This window comes from Tauraco erythrolophus, chromosome 8 (assembly GCF_009769465.1).
Source record: "Tauraco erythrolophus isolate bTauEry1 chromosome 8, bTauEry1.pri, whole genome shotgun sequence".
NCBI lineage: Eukaryota > Metazoa > Chordata > Aves > Musophagiformes > Musophagidae > Tauraco > Tauraco erythrolophus.
This window is the reverse complement of record NC_141472.1, coordinates 29,579,591-29,598,408: the sequence shown is the minus strand read 5'-3', so window position 1 is coordinate 29,598,408 and position 18,818 is coordinate 29,579,591. Positions and strand designations below refer to the sequence as shown.

The following is an 18,818-nucleotide window of genomic DNA, read 5'->3' as shown; positions in this document are numbered from 1 at the left end:
ATCCATGTACTTGTTTTGCTGCCCTGCATGGAAAATGTTTGTAGTTACCTTTCCTTATCTCTTCCAGAGTAAATTTTTACCCTTGGTATCTGAAAGATTTGTTTACAATACGCTTGAGTCCTTCTGTCACCGTACTTCTTTGCTGATGCTGTTTTACTGTATGCAGACCCTGGGCTATCAAATCAATAATGCTTAGAAATTGCTGTGACAAGATCAATGGTTAATTTTGTCTTGGCCGGATATTTGTCCAGTTCTCAAATAGCTTGCTCTTTTCTTTTTTCCCCCCTTTTTTTCCCTCCAGGGGTGCAGACTGGGGAAAGCTCTTTATCCCAGCTCTTGCTGCTAGTCCAAGATCTGTTTTTGAAACTGCAATAATGAAAAAATCATTAATGAACAAAAATATATATCTCCTTGTTGCTGATCATCTCTGTTTTGCAGTCTCTTCAAAATGCAAATATTGCCTATATTTTGGATGCAAGAAAAGTAAAACTTTATTTGCTCTAACTTAGAAAACTGTATAGAAACTGTGTTTAAATCTCAGAGTAAAGGATTCTAAAAATGTGAAGAACATTGCCAAAGTTGTACTTGAAAATTTTTATGTATTACTTCTAGCCTTTTTTTAATTCAGCTGGTAATGATACAGGTTTTATTCTTCCATATAGCACATATTCCATGGCACGTAAAGAGGATTGAATTCAGGAGGGTACAAGTTGTGTTTGTTACTTGAAGTGTCTAAATACTTTAAGTCTGAATAGGTCCCATTTACAGTATGATATTTGGTCAGCTATTTGAGGAAAATACTGTAGCAGTTCAGCTTTACTCACCTTGCTGTGAAAAAGGAGCACACTGGAGTAACAAAGAGATGGGCTACTGCAAAGAGCCGGCTAGACCTCAATCCTTGCAGTAGGGATCCCCACTGATGTTCCCAACATAATCGTGGAATTGGTCCATGGCATACACCTTTCCCTTTGTTTCCACATAAGAATCTCAGTTCATCTGCTTCTATAATTTATGAATCCATTTTCCAAAAGGAATCATCACCTTTACTGTGTATAGCAGTTACATGAATACAGAAGTCACCGTTTGATATATCACTTATTACATTTCCTGTGGGCTTGGCAGACTCTTACATGGAAAGGAGGGCTACCACTGAGTAAGCTGAGGCAATAGTAGAGAGAAGAAGGAGGAGGAGGTGATGCCCTTAGTTCTGGTTTTACTACCTGCAACTATGTTATAGTGGGACAAGAAAGAACTTAGATGGGGAAACTCCCTGAGGTTCTCAGAATGAGCTAGGTAAGATTTTATAGCTTTGAACTTCTTAAGGAAGATTTTAGGGTACCTTTTTATTTGTTTGTTGTTAGAATTTTTAGGTTTTTTTAATCTCTGTACCTTGCAGCTTACTGTCTGTAATTGTAATTGACTTCATCACTGGAGAAAACAGTGAATAGGAATACTTTACAAGTTTTTACTACTGTTTAGATTTAAGACAACCCTTTAAGATTTACAGTTTATCCCTCAAACACTACATGTCTTTTGGCACACGTTAGTTCTGACAATTTACAGATTTCTGGTTCGAATTTTCTTTAGGTGTCCTAGAACTTTATAAAATGAAAAACCTTTAGTATTTATATTACGTCGAAGGCACTGAGCTGTCAACAGCTGCCTTGCTGATTTCAGCAAAATCTGTGTTGTGAAATTGTTGTGTTTCTGATGAGTATCACAGCAGAAGTCCTGCAGGCCGCCTTCATTGTCGTGCTTGCAGGAGGCTCCCAAGGAAGTTTCAGTACTGCAGAATGTAACAGTACATATTTTTCTCTAGCCTTTACCTTTTAACCAAGAGTTACTGCAGCTCAATCATTCTCTCACCATCTTTGCAGTGCTCAGAAGTTAGAGTTAAGCTGTGGCTCTCTAAAAGTCGCTCCAGCTCTTTCAGTTACAAGGGTTGGATCTGTTTGCCCCAGACATAGGTGTCTACTGCTGTGCTGGAAACCTGCAGATGTCCTGCTCAGACTCCAGGTCTCCCATGGGCTCCACTTCTTGTCTGCCAGGCTCGTGCAGGTGTCTGTGGCATCACAAGACATGTGAAACAGCAGAAAAGTGATTATGTTGAGTCTCAAAAATCACCTTAAATGAAGGAGATTGAGTGAGAGAGGATTGCACTGTTGTCACAAGTGAGAGAGGTGGGAATGCAGCTCTGCCCTCTCTGCCAGGGCTGGGGCAGTGTATCTGTGGAGCTGGGGTTGGCCCCGCGTATGCCTCCCCAGTGCTGGCTACTGATGACCGGGAGGGATTTACAGAAGGGGAATGGTTCCAGGCTTGAGCATCCTGAGGAACGCACACCAGCCGGTGCAGTCTGCCAGTGCCATTGGAGAATGGGCTGCAGGCAGGACTAGGGAGGATGGGAACCTCCCAGAATTGTTTCCATGGAAATGCATTGCAGTGCTTCTGTACTGGCTGGAAGTGGCTGAATCAGAAACTAGGAGGAGGCCGACGAGTACAAAATAAGCACATATGCTGGGTCAGCCAGCAGAAAAAAAAAAAAAAGGTAGATAGAAAAAAAAAATTATGAGTGGGTTTCATAGGAGACTCAGAAAACACCTCCTTGGAGTAGGTGAATTAAAGCTGTTTGAGATAAGAAATTGTCTTTTATATGCTTTGAGGGGTGTTTGTTAAAGCAGCTGGGTTAAACTGCCACTGCACCTTAACACAGTACAGTGTGCAAGGAGGAGAGTCTGTCTTTGGTGAGGTTCCTCCTGTAGTTACAGGTACAGCTTTCAGGACAATATTTGGCATTCAATGTAGGGCATCGTGAAACAAATGCATCATAAGAGCTCTCAGAGCAATTTTTCTCTCTCTTATGTAGCATTTACCGTATGTTTGGCTTGTTGGCAATTTAATCAGTCTGAATAATCTTGTTTTGTGACAAACCTCCTAAATCACAGAGGAGGGATATGCAGTCTGTATGGGTGAAATGTGCTCCACAGAGATATTTCAAGTTGAAGAATAAAATGAGAATTAGACAATGCAGAACTCGTTGAAAGCCAGTTTTCCAGCTGCTCTAATTTCCCTCAATTTAATTTGTGTGCTATCAAAAGCAACTTGGAGGGTTCCAGCAAGATGATAGAACTATGGGTGAGGCTGAACAGAGAGTCTAAAGTGTGCTGAATGCCTTGCAGTCCCGTGCTGTAAAAAGATCTCCTAGGACCAAATACAGGCAGCATAATATCCTAGTAAATTGGACCATTAAATAAAACTGCAAAGTCATAAAGCTGTAGCATTATCCTGAAATTAAAGCATTGTCACCTTTGAATTATGGAACAATTTAACAAGCGTTTAGGAAATCCGCTTTTCAAGGCTGCGTTTAACTATTCCAGGTTATACAGTAGGAGATGTGGGTGCACTCTCCTGCTGAGTTTGAATGACTTTCAGCTTGTGTGTGGTTTGAAATTTTACTAAGCTGTGAAAATAATAAAATAATAAAGTGGAATAATAGAAGGTAAAATAAACAGTGACCTTTGCCTAGAGAACAGCTTTTCATTCTCACTGTAAATTCACAAGTGCAGAGAGAGCTCATTAAATTGAGTAAACAGGAAAAAACATATAGTATGGACAGTATGGTTTTCATCTATGATTACAATGTCACTACCTAAAAATATAATGAAAATGAAACAAAAAAGAATAAAGATAAAATTAAAGAATAAAGATTTTTTTTTTTAAAAAATTACAATCCTCATATTGTGAGATAGGAACCCAATTAGGAGCCCAATTTTCAAAAGCGATAGGCATAATCTCTGCAGAGAGATGCGAGTCATGGAGCTAAGTTGCAGACAGCTGTTGCACTGCTTTCTAGCTGTAGTGATCTGCATGTATGTCCTGATTGCAGCTACGTTTCTTACGTAGGTTCTGAAGCATGCCTGAAATGCAGACTCCCAGATTGTTGTCAGTAGGCTTCAGAGTACACATTGATCAAGCTGTAAGGATATAATTCCTTGATCTCATTGTGAGGCAGGCAGCTGTATTCTGGGAGTATCCCTAGCAAAAATTGTGCATGTGAATTTAAGAAAATAGTATGATATTTTTCCAAATGGTACTGGGTTTGAGGTGCAGAAAATGGTGATTGAATAAAGCCCATGAGATGACATGAACAGTGAAGATCTTCGGAAGAAAGGTTGGGTTTATTTTTGTGTGGTTTTCTGATCTACGGAAGCAAGTGCACATGTTCTCACTATTATCTTGGAATGGTTCAAGATTCACCGCCCTCCAGCTCTTAGTTACTTCTCCCTCAGTCAGCTGAGATGCAGGATGGAGCAGTGTCAGCTCTCCCACTCTGTCCAAAGCAAACTAAAGTTCACATCATTTTCAGGCTCATTTGCTGCATGTAAACCAAGGGGTGTTCTTTTGAAAGAAGAACTTTATCACTCTGGGTTTTTTTGTTTGTGTGGTTTTTTTTTCCTGTAATATGAAGTAATCCCTTATTCTTCTAGGAGATTATATGTGACTTTATTTACATTATCTAGACCCTCTGTGCCTCACATCCCTGTTTCTAAATGGAAGTACTTGTTCTTTCCCTGGGAAGCAGGAAGAAGCGTGGCTGAGATGGTTAAATACATCTCTCTTCCTTTTTCCTCCTCCAACATCGTTGTCACTACCTCTTTTTGTCTTGCATCTATGATGTTTGGGCCACCTTTCTAATCTGAAGATTTCCTTTCAGACTCCCAAGTTTTTAGAGCCTCTTTCATTGCTTTTTTGTTGTTGTTGTTAAAATAATAATAAAAAGCTAGAATGTGTTTCTCTGTACTCTTTCTACACCAGCTGTGCATAGAGAGAAAAAACAAACTTTTGAATGATGGTAGCTTTTACCATCTTGGAGATATGCTTGCTAGTGGCTATGACTTTCCTTCCACTAGATCAATGAGCCAAATGTATATACGTTTTTTGAGACATTGTACTGATGGCTACCTTTGCTTCAAAGACGGATAGTGGTAGTCTTTGAAGTGACCAGAAAAGCACAGATCTGATCTGTAAAAGCAATAAGCGTAACAGATAAGATATGTGAAGATTAGGAAATTTCTGAAATGTAACCCCAGAATTCTTCCATTTCGCCATTGCTTTTTTTTTTTTTTTAACTCTCTGTTCTAATGTACTTGCTAAATCACAATTACTTTGAGTACAGAAAGAATCTCAATTTGTTTTTCCTTTCCCTTTGCAAACTAGAGGATGGAAAATCTGCAGTGAGCTTCTCATTTCTAAAAGATCATGTGGAGAAAAGCAGTTCTTGAACGTCAAAGTTGAGACCTCAGAGAGGCAGCTGATGCAGCTGTAATGATAACAAGACCATTGAAAATTAATGAACAATCACAGAGGAAAATGAAAGTCTGTCCAACACACTTATTAATGAGTGCTTGTCCCTAACAGTATGTTTGCTGACGTCTTGTCCAACCTCATTTCAAACATGTCAATTAATTACATTTCCAGCACTTCTTGGGAACATTGTTTTATGCTTTGCTATGGCTTTTCAAGTACCCCCACAGCACCTTTCCTGATGTACCAGTACACAACCTGGAAAGCACAGTACTGCTAACCACTCTGAAACTCTAGCGTCAGGCTGTTGTACTTCCCGAGCACAGCTGTAGCCACTGTTGTGAGCACACAGTGATTTTACTGTAACTTCTCAGAATTATTTAATAACTCTAAGTCAGGAAGACCTTATGACTACCCATCTGGAATGTCAGCAACCAGTTTGTTTAATCACCTCTTGGTTTTACATCACACTTACAGTATCAGCAACTTGATGTTTGTCTTTTTTGGTAGATTTTTCAGTGAAGGCAGGGTTAAGCTTCTACCAACTTCCATGAGAGAAAGTTAGCTCACCCTCAACTGCTTCTGAAACATCCGCTCTGTTCGTGTCAATCCTTGAAAGAACAAAAGCAAAACCAGAGAGACTCAGGCTGATAAGAATCACTGCTTTCAGATGTACAAGATGTGTGTTATGAAGTCATTGAATTATATTGTGTTGGAAGCAATATATTGCTCAGGACTGTGCAGCCTATTCTCCTACAGTGCTGACTGTGATTACAACCACTGGGGCAATTTTTACAAGCAATGAATTTGCAATATTTCTTGTGATTTTAATCTAACTTTCATGTACCACACATTGCAGCAGTGTTTCATTGAGCTCCGACTCAAAAAATCCACAAGAAGTGTCCTACACTCAACAAGAACCACAGAATTTCCGATCTATAAGCAAACTCTTTTTATCCACCATCACAGAAATGATGAGAATGTTGTGAGTGAATGTATGATTTGCTGAGCACAAACTGTCCTTACAGTTAATGCCATACATTACTGGGAAGTAATCTCTCTGTAACTTGCAGCCAGGTCTTGGAACAGACCTCTTTAAATAGTCTCCAGATGGTTGTTGCTACTTTCCTGTCATCTGATTGCTTCCAAATGACAATCCATTAAATCATCTGAGTGTCTTTGCACAGATAGTCCATTTAGGATTTTTATACACCTATTAGAGTTCTATTGAGGTAATCTGTGGGATATTTGTAGCTCAACAAAAAATACTTCAACTGCAATGTATTGCAGTGACCACAAGCTACTGGGCTCGTCATACTAGCATATTGGGAGTAGCTAGAAAGCTCATGCTCTTCAAGAACTCAGACTAGGTAGTCTGGTAAAACCATCTGAATACTTAAATGCACAGTTTTTAAGATCAGTTTAGAAAAGATCTAGTTCAGCAGTATCTGGGGTTTCCTTATTGAAGCATGAATAACAAAATAGAAATCTCTTATCTAGATCTTGCCTCTTCCTCTGTAAGTCCATAGGTTTCTGCAAGTGAAATTGAAATCTTCCTCTCATCAAATGATTAAAATTTACTTCCTTAAATTTTTGCCCTGTCAGTATCTCTTATCCTCCCTGGGCAAGCAAGGTCTTTGATAAAGAAAGAGGGAATTTACTGGATGTGACTCAATAACATCATGGAGCATGTTCAGGGCTTAGTCCAATGAATCCTCATTAAAGAGTTTGACTTTCACTCTGGGTCAGCTCGGCAGATTGGCCGTTCAGGCTGTCCATGTTATCTTGCCCATTGCTATCTCACCAGAGCCAGCTGGGAAACAGCCTCTCTGCTAAGCTAATTGCTTCTAATTGCGATGCTCTCCTTATCATGCCAACCTCAATGCTGGTCATGAGCTGCATTGTTACGGTGCAGGTTGTACTTAAGCCTAGATTCTGCTTTCTGTCAGCTACGAAATCCCTTATTCTGACAGTAAATGCAATGAAGGAGATGAGAATGGGCTCCCCAGCATGGAAAAGCATCAACGTTTACAGTTTACTACAGATGCCGAGTCTATACCATCATCCAAGCCGGCATCACTCAACTTATAGGTAGAAAAATTGGAGAACTGAGTAAAATGAGTGATCTGACTTCCAGATGGGCGGTAAGAACATTCTCTCAGTTTTAGCTTTCTGGCAAGAGTTTGTGGTTTCTATTTGTGGTGAGTTTGTGTGAGCTCATCAGCCGCGGTTCTCCGCTACCATTTGTTGTTATAACAGCGTGGGCTGTGCTGTCAGGTACCGCTATGTTTGCAAAAGATGAGTGTTACCACCATGCGACATATTACTATGTCTTTTCTCTCAGGCCAAAGCCACCTGAAACATATCTAATTTTCTTCAGGTGCCTGGCAATAGAAGATGCTGAAAATCTCCTGTGGTTCCCAGGGAGCTTGTAGTTTCTCTCTTGCTCAGCAGGCTCTGTAGTGTTGCTTGAGCTGGTTCAGGGAGAAACAGCTCTGTGGGTTACACTGACCCGTAACAGGTCTTCATCACAGAGTAACCGTTTTGGAGGCCAGGGTCCTGCTGATCCTCTCTCCAATGCAGCAAAGCGTTAGATTTCAGTTGGTTTTTTTGTTCCTTGCTTGTTGCAAGTTTTTTGCTGTTAAACTTCCCGTTCCATCCTTTTTTGTTTAACAAAGATAAGATCTGGACCGAAGTTCAGCACAACACCACAGGGCTAACCAGAGTCCGAGGAGCTGATCCGGAGAAGCCATACACCATGTCCTTTAACTACAACAGCAGCACGGAGCAGCTTGAAGCCGTGATAAACAGTGCAGAGTACTGCGAACAGGAGGCAGCCTACCATTGCAAAAAGTCACGTCTCCTGAACACCCCGAGTAAGTGCCACAATCCCAAATCTTTCCTTGTTAGCTCTTATTGATTATACGGTAGATACAGACCACACGGCAACTGAGGAGAAAAAAGACCAAAACGAATAGCAGCAACAGAGAATAGAGCGAGAAGCCTTTTACCTTCTTGGATACCACTGTGCAGTGCCTGTCCTCTGATTCAAGAGGATCAGAGCGCTGCAGGGGAGTTTCCACTGTGTAAGTTCATGCGTACAAAGGCTCTGAAAGGTTCTACAACGGAAAGTTCTACTTGGAAACCACGAAGCTGTATTTAGCTGATGGTGAATGGATTTGTTATTCATTTATAGTTTTTAACTGTGTATGAAAGATAGAAAGAATCTAGATTGCTCCAGACTCTTATGATGTTTCTGGAGAGGAGGAGTGTGCCCTCTCCTGAGTCTCACAGCCCTGAATATGATGGTTAAGCTGCTTGGTAAAAGCATGTTTCTGTGGCAAAACTAATTTTTGATTAGTTTATTTGATTAATTTGATTAATTACTCCTCCATGATAGGAGGAGTAAGTTTTTTTCCCTGATTTAATTTAGCAGCAACAAGAAAGCAGAGGGTCTGATCAGTTTGTGTCTCTGCAGTATCAAATATCCAGTGGCTACTCAGGATGGCTGCTTTCCACTCAACCCTCTCTTGGTTGGGATTTTATGTTTGCTTAGCCAGAGAGGTGAATGCCTTTAAAGGGAGGCTTCTGAATGTCTTCGAAGTCTCATCTGGTTACTTGTAATGACTGTGTGATCCTGGTGATTCTTTGATTATCAGCAACTCTTAAATTTGTTAGTGGATTAGAAGAAATCCATGGAAAGCCTTAAGGGGAGCTTGCAGTAGGAGTTCCTATTGTGTTAAAATACATTGCCTAATGAGATGTATCAAAAACCTGCCTGGTTCTAGCAAAGTTACTATAACACTGAATGTTTATGGATCCAGTAATCAGATGCCTTACAGCCAGTTTATTTTTAAAACATGTAAATTATGTCTTTTGTTATCATCAGAATTTACCAGCCAAGAATGGCGTGTATTGCTAATCATTTCCTAAAGAATGAAATCTTAATATCAGCATCCAGGGTAGAGCACAAAGGGAAAACAAAATGCAGGCATAACTGCTTATAAAGAGAGGGAACTAATGTCTTACAAATACTTCCAGTGTTGCTGGCTTCTGTATCCCACGCCACTCTTGACATGCTATGAAGATATAATCACACAGTGATTATTTCAAAATATTTTTTTTAAGGATGAGTGCCACAATATTAAGCAGGTCTGCATGTGATTACTTTTACGTATTTCCGTGAGGTTCTTGGTCATGCACATGCAGAAAGGTACACTATGAGTGCATTTTGAGATACCTTTTGTATGTGGTGCCTCTATAAAGCCAGGGACACCTCTTAAGGATCCAAATCCATTTCTCCTTTCTTTGAAAAAAAAAAAAACTATAATCTGGTGTAAATTGACAGTATATAAACTATCCTGCTTCAGGGCTAAAGCTGTCTACCATATGGCAGACTGACTAAGATGGTTCCTGACAGGCAGCTCCTTCTTCACTTGTCCAGGACCAAAGTTGTGACTCTTGATTCCGCAAGGAAGAGGACACGGGGAGTGTGTCCAGCAGCCCGGCTTGTGCTCTCGCAGCTGCTGCCGTGCCACTGTGGTCTTGACAGTTGACCACGCAAGAATTGTATGACTCATAACTCTTTAGTACAGCTTCAGCTGATAAATCAGAAAAATTACAATCCAGTGCTGTACATGTGGCAGACACCATCATTTTTTCCCTTCCTTTTCCTTCCTATTGTATGCTTTTTAATTACATTTTCAGTTTTTCATCCTGAACTTTCTCAATAGCCTAAGGCTGTAAGTTTGGTGAGACATGGAACATGCTCAAAAATAAATCGTTTGAGTTCTTGAAATGGCAAGATATGGGTAACAATTTGTTCTTAGCTGATATTAAGTGTTTTTAAATAGTAGAAAGACATTTTTTCCACCTAAAGCCTTAAATAGCCCTATTAATTGATATCTGTTTTGAGGTGAACTGCTACTGTATTATAGAAAAGCCTAGAGACTTAGTAGTGCTGAACACTATAGGTGTTTTGAAGAGTTGTAAGATTTAAAGAATTTCCATTCCTAAACTTCCAGATGAGCTACAAGTGTGAATAACCCTAGGGTGTTTTGCCAGACTTACTGCAGGAGATTCTCACCTGTGTTGTTTATGCTCAGAAGTAACTGGAGGGGGTTGAATTTGGAGCCAGGGCAACAGAATAAAAATCAAAACTTGGATTTTGTTTCTTGATTTGGCCTAGGCTTTTGGATGCCTGAAGCACTATGTTCTCTCTGCGTTGCAAGGGTATCATAATGTGTTATTATGGTTAATGAATCACACTTCAGATTTTCCTTCAGAAGTCAGTATACAAATGCATATGTATTGATGGCAATGCTGCATTTGTAGGCCAGCAGGAAATGTTATATGACCTAATCCAGCCTGCTGAATACCACTACTCGTTGATACCTCTGGACTGAACCTAGCAGTGAATGTCTGATGGAAGGAGGTGTCCCAGAGGTATATCTCATCTTGAGAAAATTATAAAAAATCCTCTTCCTGCAAGGAATCTAATCCATTTCTGAGCTTCCTCTAGTTTGGGGTTTTGTTCTCTCTTGTTTTCCAAGGAGATGGAATGCATGATTAGGCTATTTCAGCTGGTAGCACAAAACCCCACATCCTTTTCTTCAGGATCTAAACTCTCTCATGTTTCACAGAGAAGCAATAAAAAGGTTTCTCTTTCCTTTTGCATTTGTAAAGTTACTTTCCAGCAAAGATGCATGTTGTTACATAGCAACTTCAGCTTTCACAGCTTTGACATGGGGAAAAAGAAATTAAAAAATCATATGCCTGGGCAAAAGGACAAACATGGCCTTCTGGACTGCCTCGGAGAGAAAGCAAGGGAGGCTCCTGGCTTGCGTAAAATTGTTCCAGTTTGTATAAAGGAATATGTCTGTCTTCTCTTTCTACTACCTCTTGCCCTGAAGACATAGGCACATCCCCAGTGGGTGTGATTCAGCATAGTCTCCCCATTGAGTCACTTGGATTTACATCTGCAACGTGTCAGACATGCAATCTGGCAGTTGGCAAAGGAGTTTACTCATCTCCATCTCCTGCTGTCTGGAACAGCCTTATCAGTTCTCACTGTCATACTACAGCTTAGCTGCAAGCGTGTCTTTGAAAACCAAAATTAAATTGCCCTGAACCGCATTTTTACATCTCTGCCATCAGATAGGTTTTCAGGAGGTTTATGAACATCAGACCAGATGTCTGTTCAGCAAAGGAATAGCTGACTTTCTTGTGATGGTGGCAAACGGCATGTACAATTTATGACCAGTAATTGCAAGTCTCTTGTGACTTCTCCATGCCTATTGGAGAGACACCCACATAACAGGAGCAAATCTGACAGTTGGCATTAATTAGGAAAGTCATCCATGCTCTTAGCAAAAGATTTCAGACTTTACCACCGCTTCATGCCTAGAAGCACAGACCATCTGATGAGGACAAAGACAAGCTAGCAAGAGAGGAGGGATGTGGGCAGGAAGCTTAGGCTACCTCTAAATGTGCTGTCTGCATTCTGGGAATTTGAAGACAGATTTAGGTCCTTGGGGCTCTAATTTACTCTCCTTGTAGAGCATCTCAGGGTTGAGTCATACCCGATCATACCTAGAATGATATGTGTACAAGGACAGGTGGATGTGTGCACATGCACCTTTAATTAAACTGTTAACATAGAAGATGTTTGAAAGTTTGAAAACACTTTGATAACTGAACAAACCCTCAGCTCTGACTGAATTTGCTCAGTCGAGAAGCAGTGGGTGTATTCAAAGGTTTCACATTTGGAAAGCTGCCTCACATCCACCATATCAAGGACTTAACACAGTGACGGCTGTATCAGTGGCAGGATAGCTTGCTTCATAATACTTGGCTGACAGTCTGTCAAGTTCATAGCAGATTTGTGTAGGCAGGGCCTGAGAAAAGATCAGTCCCAGAGCAAAATCAAAGGAAGAAGGATGTCTTTAGGTGGTGTTATTTTTCTGCCTTCTCTTTCCAGTAGAATTCCCACACCATGTCACCTCGAGCTTTGATTTCAAACGTCCAGTTTAAACTACACGCTTCATCCCTGAACTTTCTCTCTGTCCCTCTTAAGACTGTCAAGTCCCAGTATTATATGTCTCGCACCCAGGTCTCCAGCTGCCTCCCAGCTAGACCTGTATCCCTGTGCCGAGCTGCACCACGTGCTATCTGCAGGTCTATGACCTCTTATTCCAGACAGCTTCTTGCCCTCACCTGTGAACCACTGCATTTACATTTCGTACTTGTATTATTGGGTCAAAAATGTAGTGCTACCTGGCAGCAGAGAGCATGTCCCAATTTCTGAATTTAGACTTAATTCTGTGGTGTTTGATCTATGCCTGCATGTTGCTAGAGCTCTTTGTCTGTGCAGGCTCCCTCTGTAGTTCCAGATGAGATCTCCAGTGATGTCAGAGCATAAGATGGTAAGAAATGTCCTGCAGGGTCAGACCACTGAGCGCTCTAGCCCAGGATTCTGCCTCCAATAGTGGCAGCTGGAGACTTGCAGCTTAGGGTGAGTACGCAAGTCTGGATGTCTTCAGCACATCCCTCAATAGGTTCACATCACCCAGAGCTGCTCACTAAAAGCATTAGAGTTTATGCCATTGTCTGTCCCATTTAGTAACTACTGTGGATCTGATGTTCATGAATTTATCTAATCACTTTTTGAATTTTATTGTATTGCCTGCCTCTGCAGCTTCCCAGGAAAGCAAGTTCCAGGAGTTCCCTACTTGCTGTGTACAGCACTTCTTTTTTAAAACATATTTTAAACTAACCTTTTACTCTGTGCGCCGAGTTCTGGTATTGCAGGATGCGGTGAATCACAGTTCTGCACTCATCCAGTGCTTTTATAGTCCGTTCACTTGCCCTTCTTGAACCTTCGTTAGCTCTAGTAATTTTTTCACCAGAGTGACACACAGTGTTTGAGGCGTGCTTTGCGCCAAGGTTTCATGTAATGGGGACACCACTTTTTAGAGCAGTATAAATCTTTACAGAGAAAGGGGTATGAAAACTGGATTCTGATAAAGTTGTTTGCATAGATGTACCATGAGGTGATACAAAATGACCCATAACAAGCAGTCACGTACCATTGGAGTTTTGATCACTATTATTTTATGCCTTTCAAAAATAATTTCCATTTTATCATTCCGGGTACTTCAAGTTGTTATTGCATTACCAGAACACTGATTGTAATGAACAAAATAACATAGAACAGGGCAGTCTGCCCTCAAAAGTGGTTCATATTGAAGGCAGTGGTGGTATGGCAGGTGTAGATCATATGTTGCAATTATTTTTGGGTAGTTAGGATCCCTTTCTTGAGAATGATTGACTTGCCATCTGTTTCCTCCATCATACCTTGTGTCTCTCCTCCAAAGAGGCAGTGCTTACAACTTCTCATAAGCACAATTTTAGATAACTTAGGCTATATTTAGAGACTTTTGAACAGAGTTCGCCATAGTAGTACAACATGCCCCCTTATTTAGGGAGATATTTAGAGGCCATTTTTAAAGATGCTACATTGTTAGTAGTGTGCAGCTGATTAAAATACAGGTGGTCTAAGTAGAATAAAAAAATGCTGGGGGGTGTAACTTGGCATCTAGCATACATGCACCCATGAGTAATGGAAATATCATTATCCCAACTTCTGACCCTTTGCTTCCTTCTCCATACACAATCCCTCCTGACTGACAGTCAGGTAAAGTGTGCTACAGCTGCCAGGAAGAATAGCAGCTGCTTGTGTTACTTCTCTGGTCCCTTGTGCTTCTCTGAGATTGCAGTGCAGCCAAGATGCCAAGTGACGGGAAAGACATGGGGAGAATCCTTGCTCAGTTGTACACTGGGTGGCTTCTAACCCAATGGGAGAAAGTATTTTCCCTCCTTCAGCCCCACTGCAGGAGAGGATGGGCTTAATGCTAGCTGGCATATTTCTGGAGTGACAACAGAAGGGCTAGTCTCTTGGGACTACTCCAGCGAACACTGGAGCATGGTTATCTGTGTTTGCTTTAGACACAGTATGTCAGGTGAATTTAAAAACACTTCTTGAGGTGGGGAATGACAGAGTAGTGAGGAAGGAGCTTGTATGGGTAATCCTGTATCCTGTTTGCTTCTGTGGAATATGTCCTTCTACTTTTGCTGACACTGGATATTTTGTTTTTTTTTTTGTTGTTTTTTTTCCTCCTTTTTTTTTTTTTTTCCCAAGTCCAAGGAGCAATTTTGGAATTACACTTCTATCATTTATTTTAAGAGACCTTTAACAGTTTATGTAGAAAACAAATTTGTCAGTCTAAACTCAATAGATCTCCTTTGTTTTACTGACATGGAAAGTACCTCTTCCAATATACAGGACGCTTGTACCAGGGGTATTAATGAAGACATATAGGACAGGTAAATGAAACGTAAACCTAGACAAGATATTTGAGCCTGGAATCTGGAAGTCATTGCGTGAACTCTTATTGATAATGCTGTAAGGAAGTCAGTGCTGAGAACTCATGCTGTAACATGTTTGCTTAACCTCTGTAATCCATTAGGTTGAGACTTTTGTTCGCAAAGAACCTCTGGTTTGGAGTAAAGTTGGTATCTTTTGCTCAATCTGTGAACCCTATGGGATGGTATAGGTGCTTATAACTCAATAATGAAGAAACCTGGAGTTCAGGGAATTCTGCAGTCCAAATAAGAGTTTGGAAATGGATAGTTTTAGGAGACACACATATGTGCCAGAACCAAGCATGTCCTAGTGATACCTCCGACTTGAGAGATCCAGTCATATAAGCTATTCATACACACATTCGAAGAAGGAACAAATTACGCAATTTTGTCAGGTTATCCCACACAGCATTCCCTTAATCATGAGCAGCAATAGTCTTTCTTAGTTTGCAGGACTCAGCATATTGTTAACAATAAATAAATAATGGCAATTAGAAACAAACAGCTAATCCATGGCTTGTTATACTAATGGATCATTAGCTATGACAGCAACCTGTCCACGATTCAAGAAAGAAAGCAGTGCTGCTGCCTGAGCAGAAAAGTGTGCCTTCTACCTCATTAGAGCCACAGCGGGGAGTGCCTTCTCATCACACTTCCATTTGTCTGCTACATTCGGCTGTCCTACTTTGAGCATCTTGGACTCCATTAGACTCAAACCATCTTACTGACATTAAACTAATTTTTCCATCAAATTTAGGCAAGTGCAGACAGTGATGTTTTCTGATTCTGGAGAATGGAAGATATAAATCATAGCGATGGAAGAGTTCTCAACTGACCTCTTCTACCAAGGTGCCACATGAGTGAAGCAATAGTAATTTACATTCCTATTCACATTATCTTTTAGGATAGCAAAGCATTTGGGGCTGTAATCTCTCAGTTTTATATGTGGTTTGGGTTCATTTGTCTCCTGTTTTAGATCTGGGGAAAAAAGTATGTACAAAGCAAGGCAGCTGCTGAAAATCAAGTGGGATGGAACAAGTGAATGGGACAGAGCCCACATGCTTTGATTTTGCTTTAATTGGTCTGACCTATCCAGGAAAACAGAGGTGTTAAGAAGCTATACACAAAATGAACAATGGCATAATTTAATTATATAGTGTAATTAGGAGAAAAATAAATATAAGCCTATGGAAAACGGAGTCAAGTTTTTTCTGTATAGATCGGGTTAGACTTGGATTTGTTGCTTGTAATCTGAAATCCAGGAATTTAACCCCTTTTGCAGTGTGAAGATAGCCTATGGGAAATGTATTTTATTTTTGAAAGTGTGAAGGCAGAGATGGGAAGAACAACGAGATCAGCTGAAAGCTGTATTTTCAGATTACTTTGTGCTTGGTTTTCAAACAGCAACAGAACAAGAGCCTTCCCTGAGAATATTTAGTTCAAAGTTTTGCTTACGTGAACCATCTGATGTTAAGGGAGCATAAAATTAACTCTTCTAGGTGTCTGTTATTATCTTGTGAAAAAAAAACCTCAAAATATAGGGTAAGCAAACATGCTTGGAGAAAACGTCTCCAGACCTTTGAGAAAAAAAGTTATGTACTAATTCCCCTCCCAAGAAGCATCTAAAAGCAATCGAGAATTATTTACCTCCCCACAACCCAGATTGATTTGGGGAGGATCAGATCTGACTGAGGCTTGACAGCAGCTAAAAAGATGTGGTGACCTAAAAGAAAACAACCCTTTTAAAACTTTCTGTGGAGAAGCTTTTTTCATATCTACTGGGCCAGAAAGATTGAGAACTAAAATGAAAAAGCTTTTGAGCCTGACTTTATTCCAAGTTCCTTTGATAGGAGGAAGGCTCCGACTTTAATGGAGACTGGTTTAGCCAAGGGGTGTGTTCCTGCTGGAGCTGCCCAGGACTCAAAGCAACATCAAGAACCGTCCTCCTTTGCTCTCAAGAGCAGAATTCAAAAGTCTCGGAAGAAACTTTTTTTTTTTAACATTAGCATTTAGAAAGGTTAACCAATTAATCTATGCAGTCCTCCTCTAAAGGTAGTTTTCTTACCTCATTTAGCAGAGAAGAAAATTGAGGCACCAGGCTGCTACTGATGACAATTTCGCCTGAAACTGATATGGGCCATTAGATCTGTTTGAAAGTACCACCCTAAAACCAACGGCCAAGTTTGTGCAGCCACAAAAAAAGAACCATAAGAAGAGTGTTTCCTCCCAGATGAACACTTCTGAAGTCTTGCACTCAAAATGTAAGATTTATAGGTACCTCTGGTGCCCTGCCCTCATGCTACTAATGGAAGAATGAACATGTCATCCCTCAGAGGTACATTTGTTTTTTTCTAGTGAGCTGATTAACACAGTTACAGTGATTTAGCAAGGAAGGCATGATTTAGTGAATTTTTATGGACCTACCAAATTACAAAGGCTGTAATTGTATATTCAGGTGCAGTATAATGGGATAGTTGGTATATTCAGCCAGGAGAGGAGAGAAAGCTGTGATTCAGCACTGGAATAGTAGGAATAACCCAGGAATAGTATCACTAGTCTCAAGCCTCAATCAAGCATCCAGATTTCTTCCTCTTCATCTCCCAGGCAGTGTTTGAATTTTGCTTTGCTGCAGTGGTTGATTGTAAAGGGAAAGGTGGGAGAACCCCAAGCCTACTTTCTTTATTAGACACATGGATACCATATGGACAGCCCTTTCTGTCTTGTTCATAGATGTTTTGAGGAAAGATAAGCTCACTTGAGAGTGAGTGCAGTGCATTCAGAAACTATTAACTTAGCCATGATGGCTTGAATCTGTACATATGGATCTGAACACAGCCATATGCAGTAGGCAAAGATTCATAGCCTGATCTTCAGAATCTGTCTCCAGTAATGCCAATTCAGTGCTAGAATTCATGCCACTGTTGATAGATGGCTCTTCTTACCCACACTAATTAGAGACCATTGCAACTATTCTACCTGTTGCCTGGTCAAAGCCTGTGATTGTAGTATATGGTGTGGTCGTACAGTAAGGATGTTGTCTTCCTTGGTAAAGGGCAAGAAAAGACTCCATGTAATCAGGAAACAGCACCCTTGTTTTTGGAAATGACCCATATCAGAGCTATTGGAAGCATGCCTGCCTTTCTAGGGTGAGATCCGTGTAGTCTTACTGTAGCTGTCTTCAGGTTATGTGTTCAGCCCAAGGTAGATGCCCAAGTTCTTCCAGGCAGAGGTACACACAACTGAAGGTGATACTTCCAACTTTAGGTATCTTTCTAAACAGGAACTGATTAAACTGATTAAACATTGTATGTTCTCATCCTTCTGTCTAGTGAAAAGCATCTCTCCAACTATGCAGTTTTGGTTATTTTTCTGTGCTGCTGATTTTTTGGCAGTTTAGAAGATTGCTTCTTTGTTAATTTTTGCTAAAACAATAGTTCAATGAATGGCAGAGTAATAGATGATGCCTTTTTTTCCCTGTGGTTTTGTGCTTTAGTGTCAAGCTTCTGTATGGATTGTCTGATATGTACCGGAGATTGAAAATGCATTACAACCTTCTCTTTGGCTGGCTACCAGCAGGGATCTCTGTTTTCTGGTAGTACATGAAACCTGTAGGAGTATATTTCTCAGTCAAATGCACGTGAAATTGGCCAGTGGGTTTATGAGTTATTTGTACAATGGACACATGTGTGCACAAACATTCACATAGCATGTCCCAATGTCTCATTTCTCTAGAAAACCAGGCTGAGATTAGTGTCTAAAGCCTGCTAGAATCAATAGGGTTTAGGAAGCACTATATAGGTTCTGCTGACTCCCGGTGTCCCAATGCTACAAGGAAATCTTTATTTGAGCTAAAATGAGCTGCAGATGCACGTATTTTCTCACCATGCCAGATACACAAATGTCTGTCTCCTCCTCAGCATAGGAACAAAAACTTAAACCAAGTGTGCATGCTAAACTCAACTGAACTTCATCAGTACCCATTAGTCTTTCATAGATTTTTGGACACATGCCGCTGTGCTAGATTAAGTGCCTGTCTGCTTCATGTGCTGCCTGTTTCTTTATCAGGATGCTTAGTTCCATGTCTCTCTTTCCCT

General features: G+C 40.6%; 1 protein-coding gene across 1 annotated transcript in view; it reads left to right on the top strand.

Moving 5' to 3' along the window:
- The window catches only part of CNTNAP5 (contactin associated protein family member 5), a 299,098-nt gene that overhangs the window by 204,196 nt on the left and 76,084 nt on the right, over positions 1 to 18,818 (top strand). Inside the window, exon 14 of the mRNA XM_086616177.1 lies at positions 7,980 to 8,177. Within this exon, the coding sequence (XP_086472303.1) occupies positions 7,980 to 8,177 (198 nt within the window). The remainder of the gene's footprint in view (positions 1 to 7,979; positions 8,178 to 18,818) is intronic.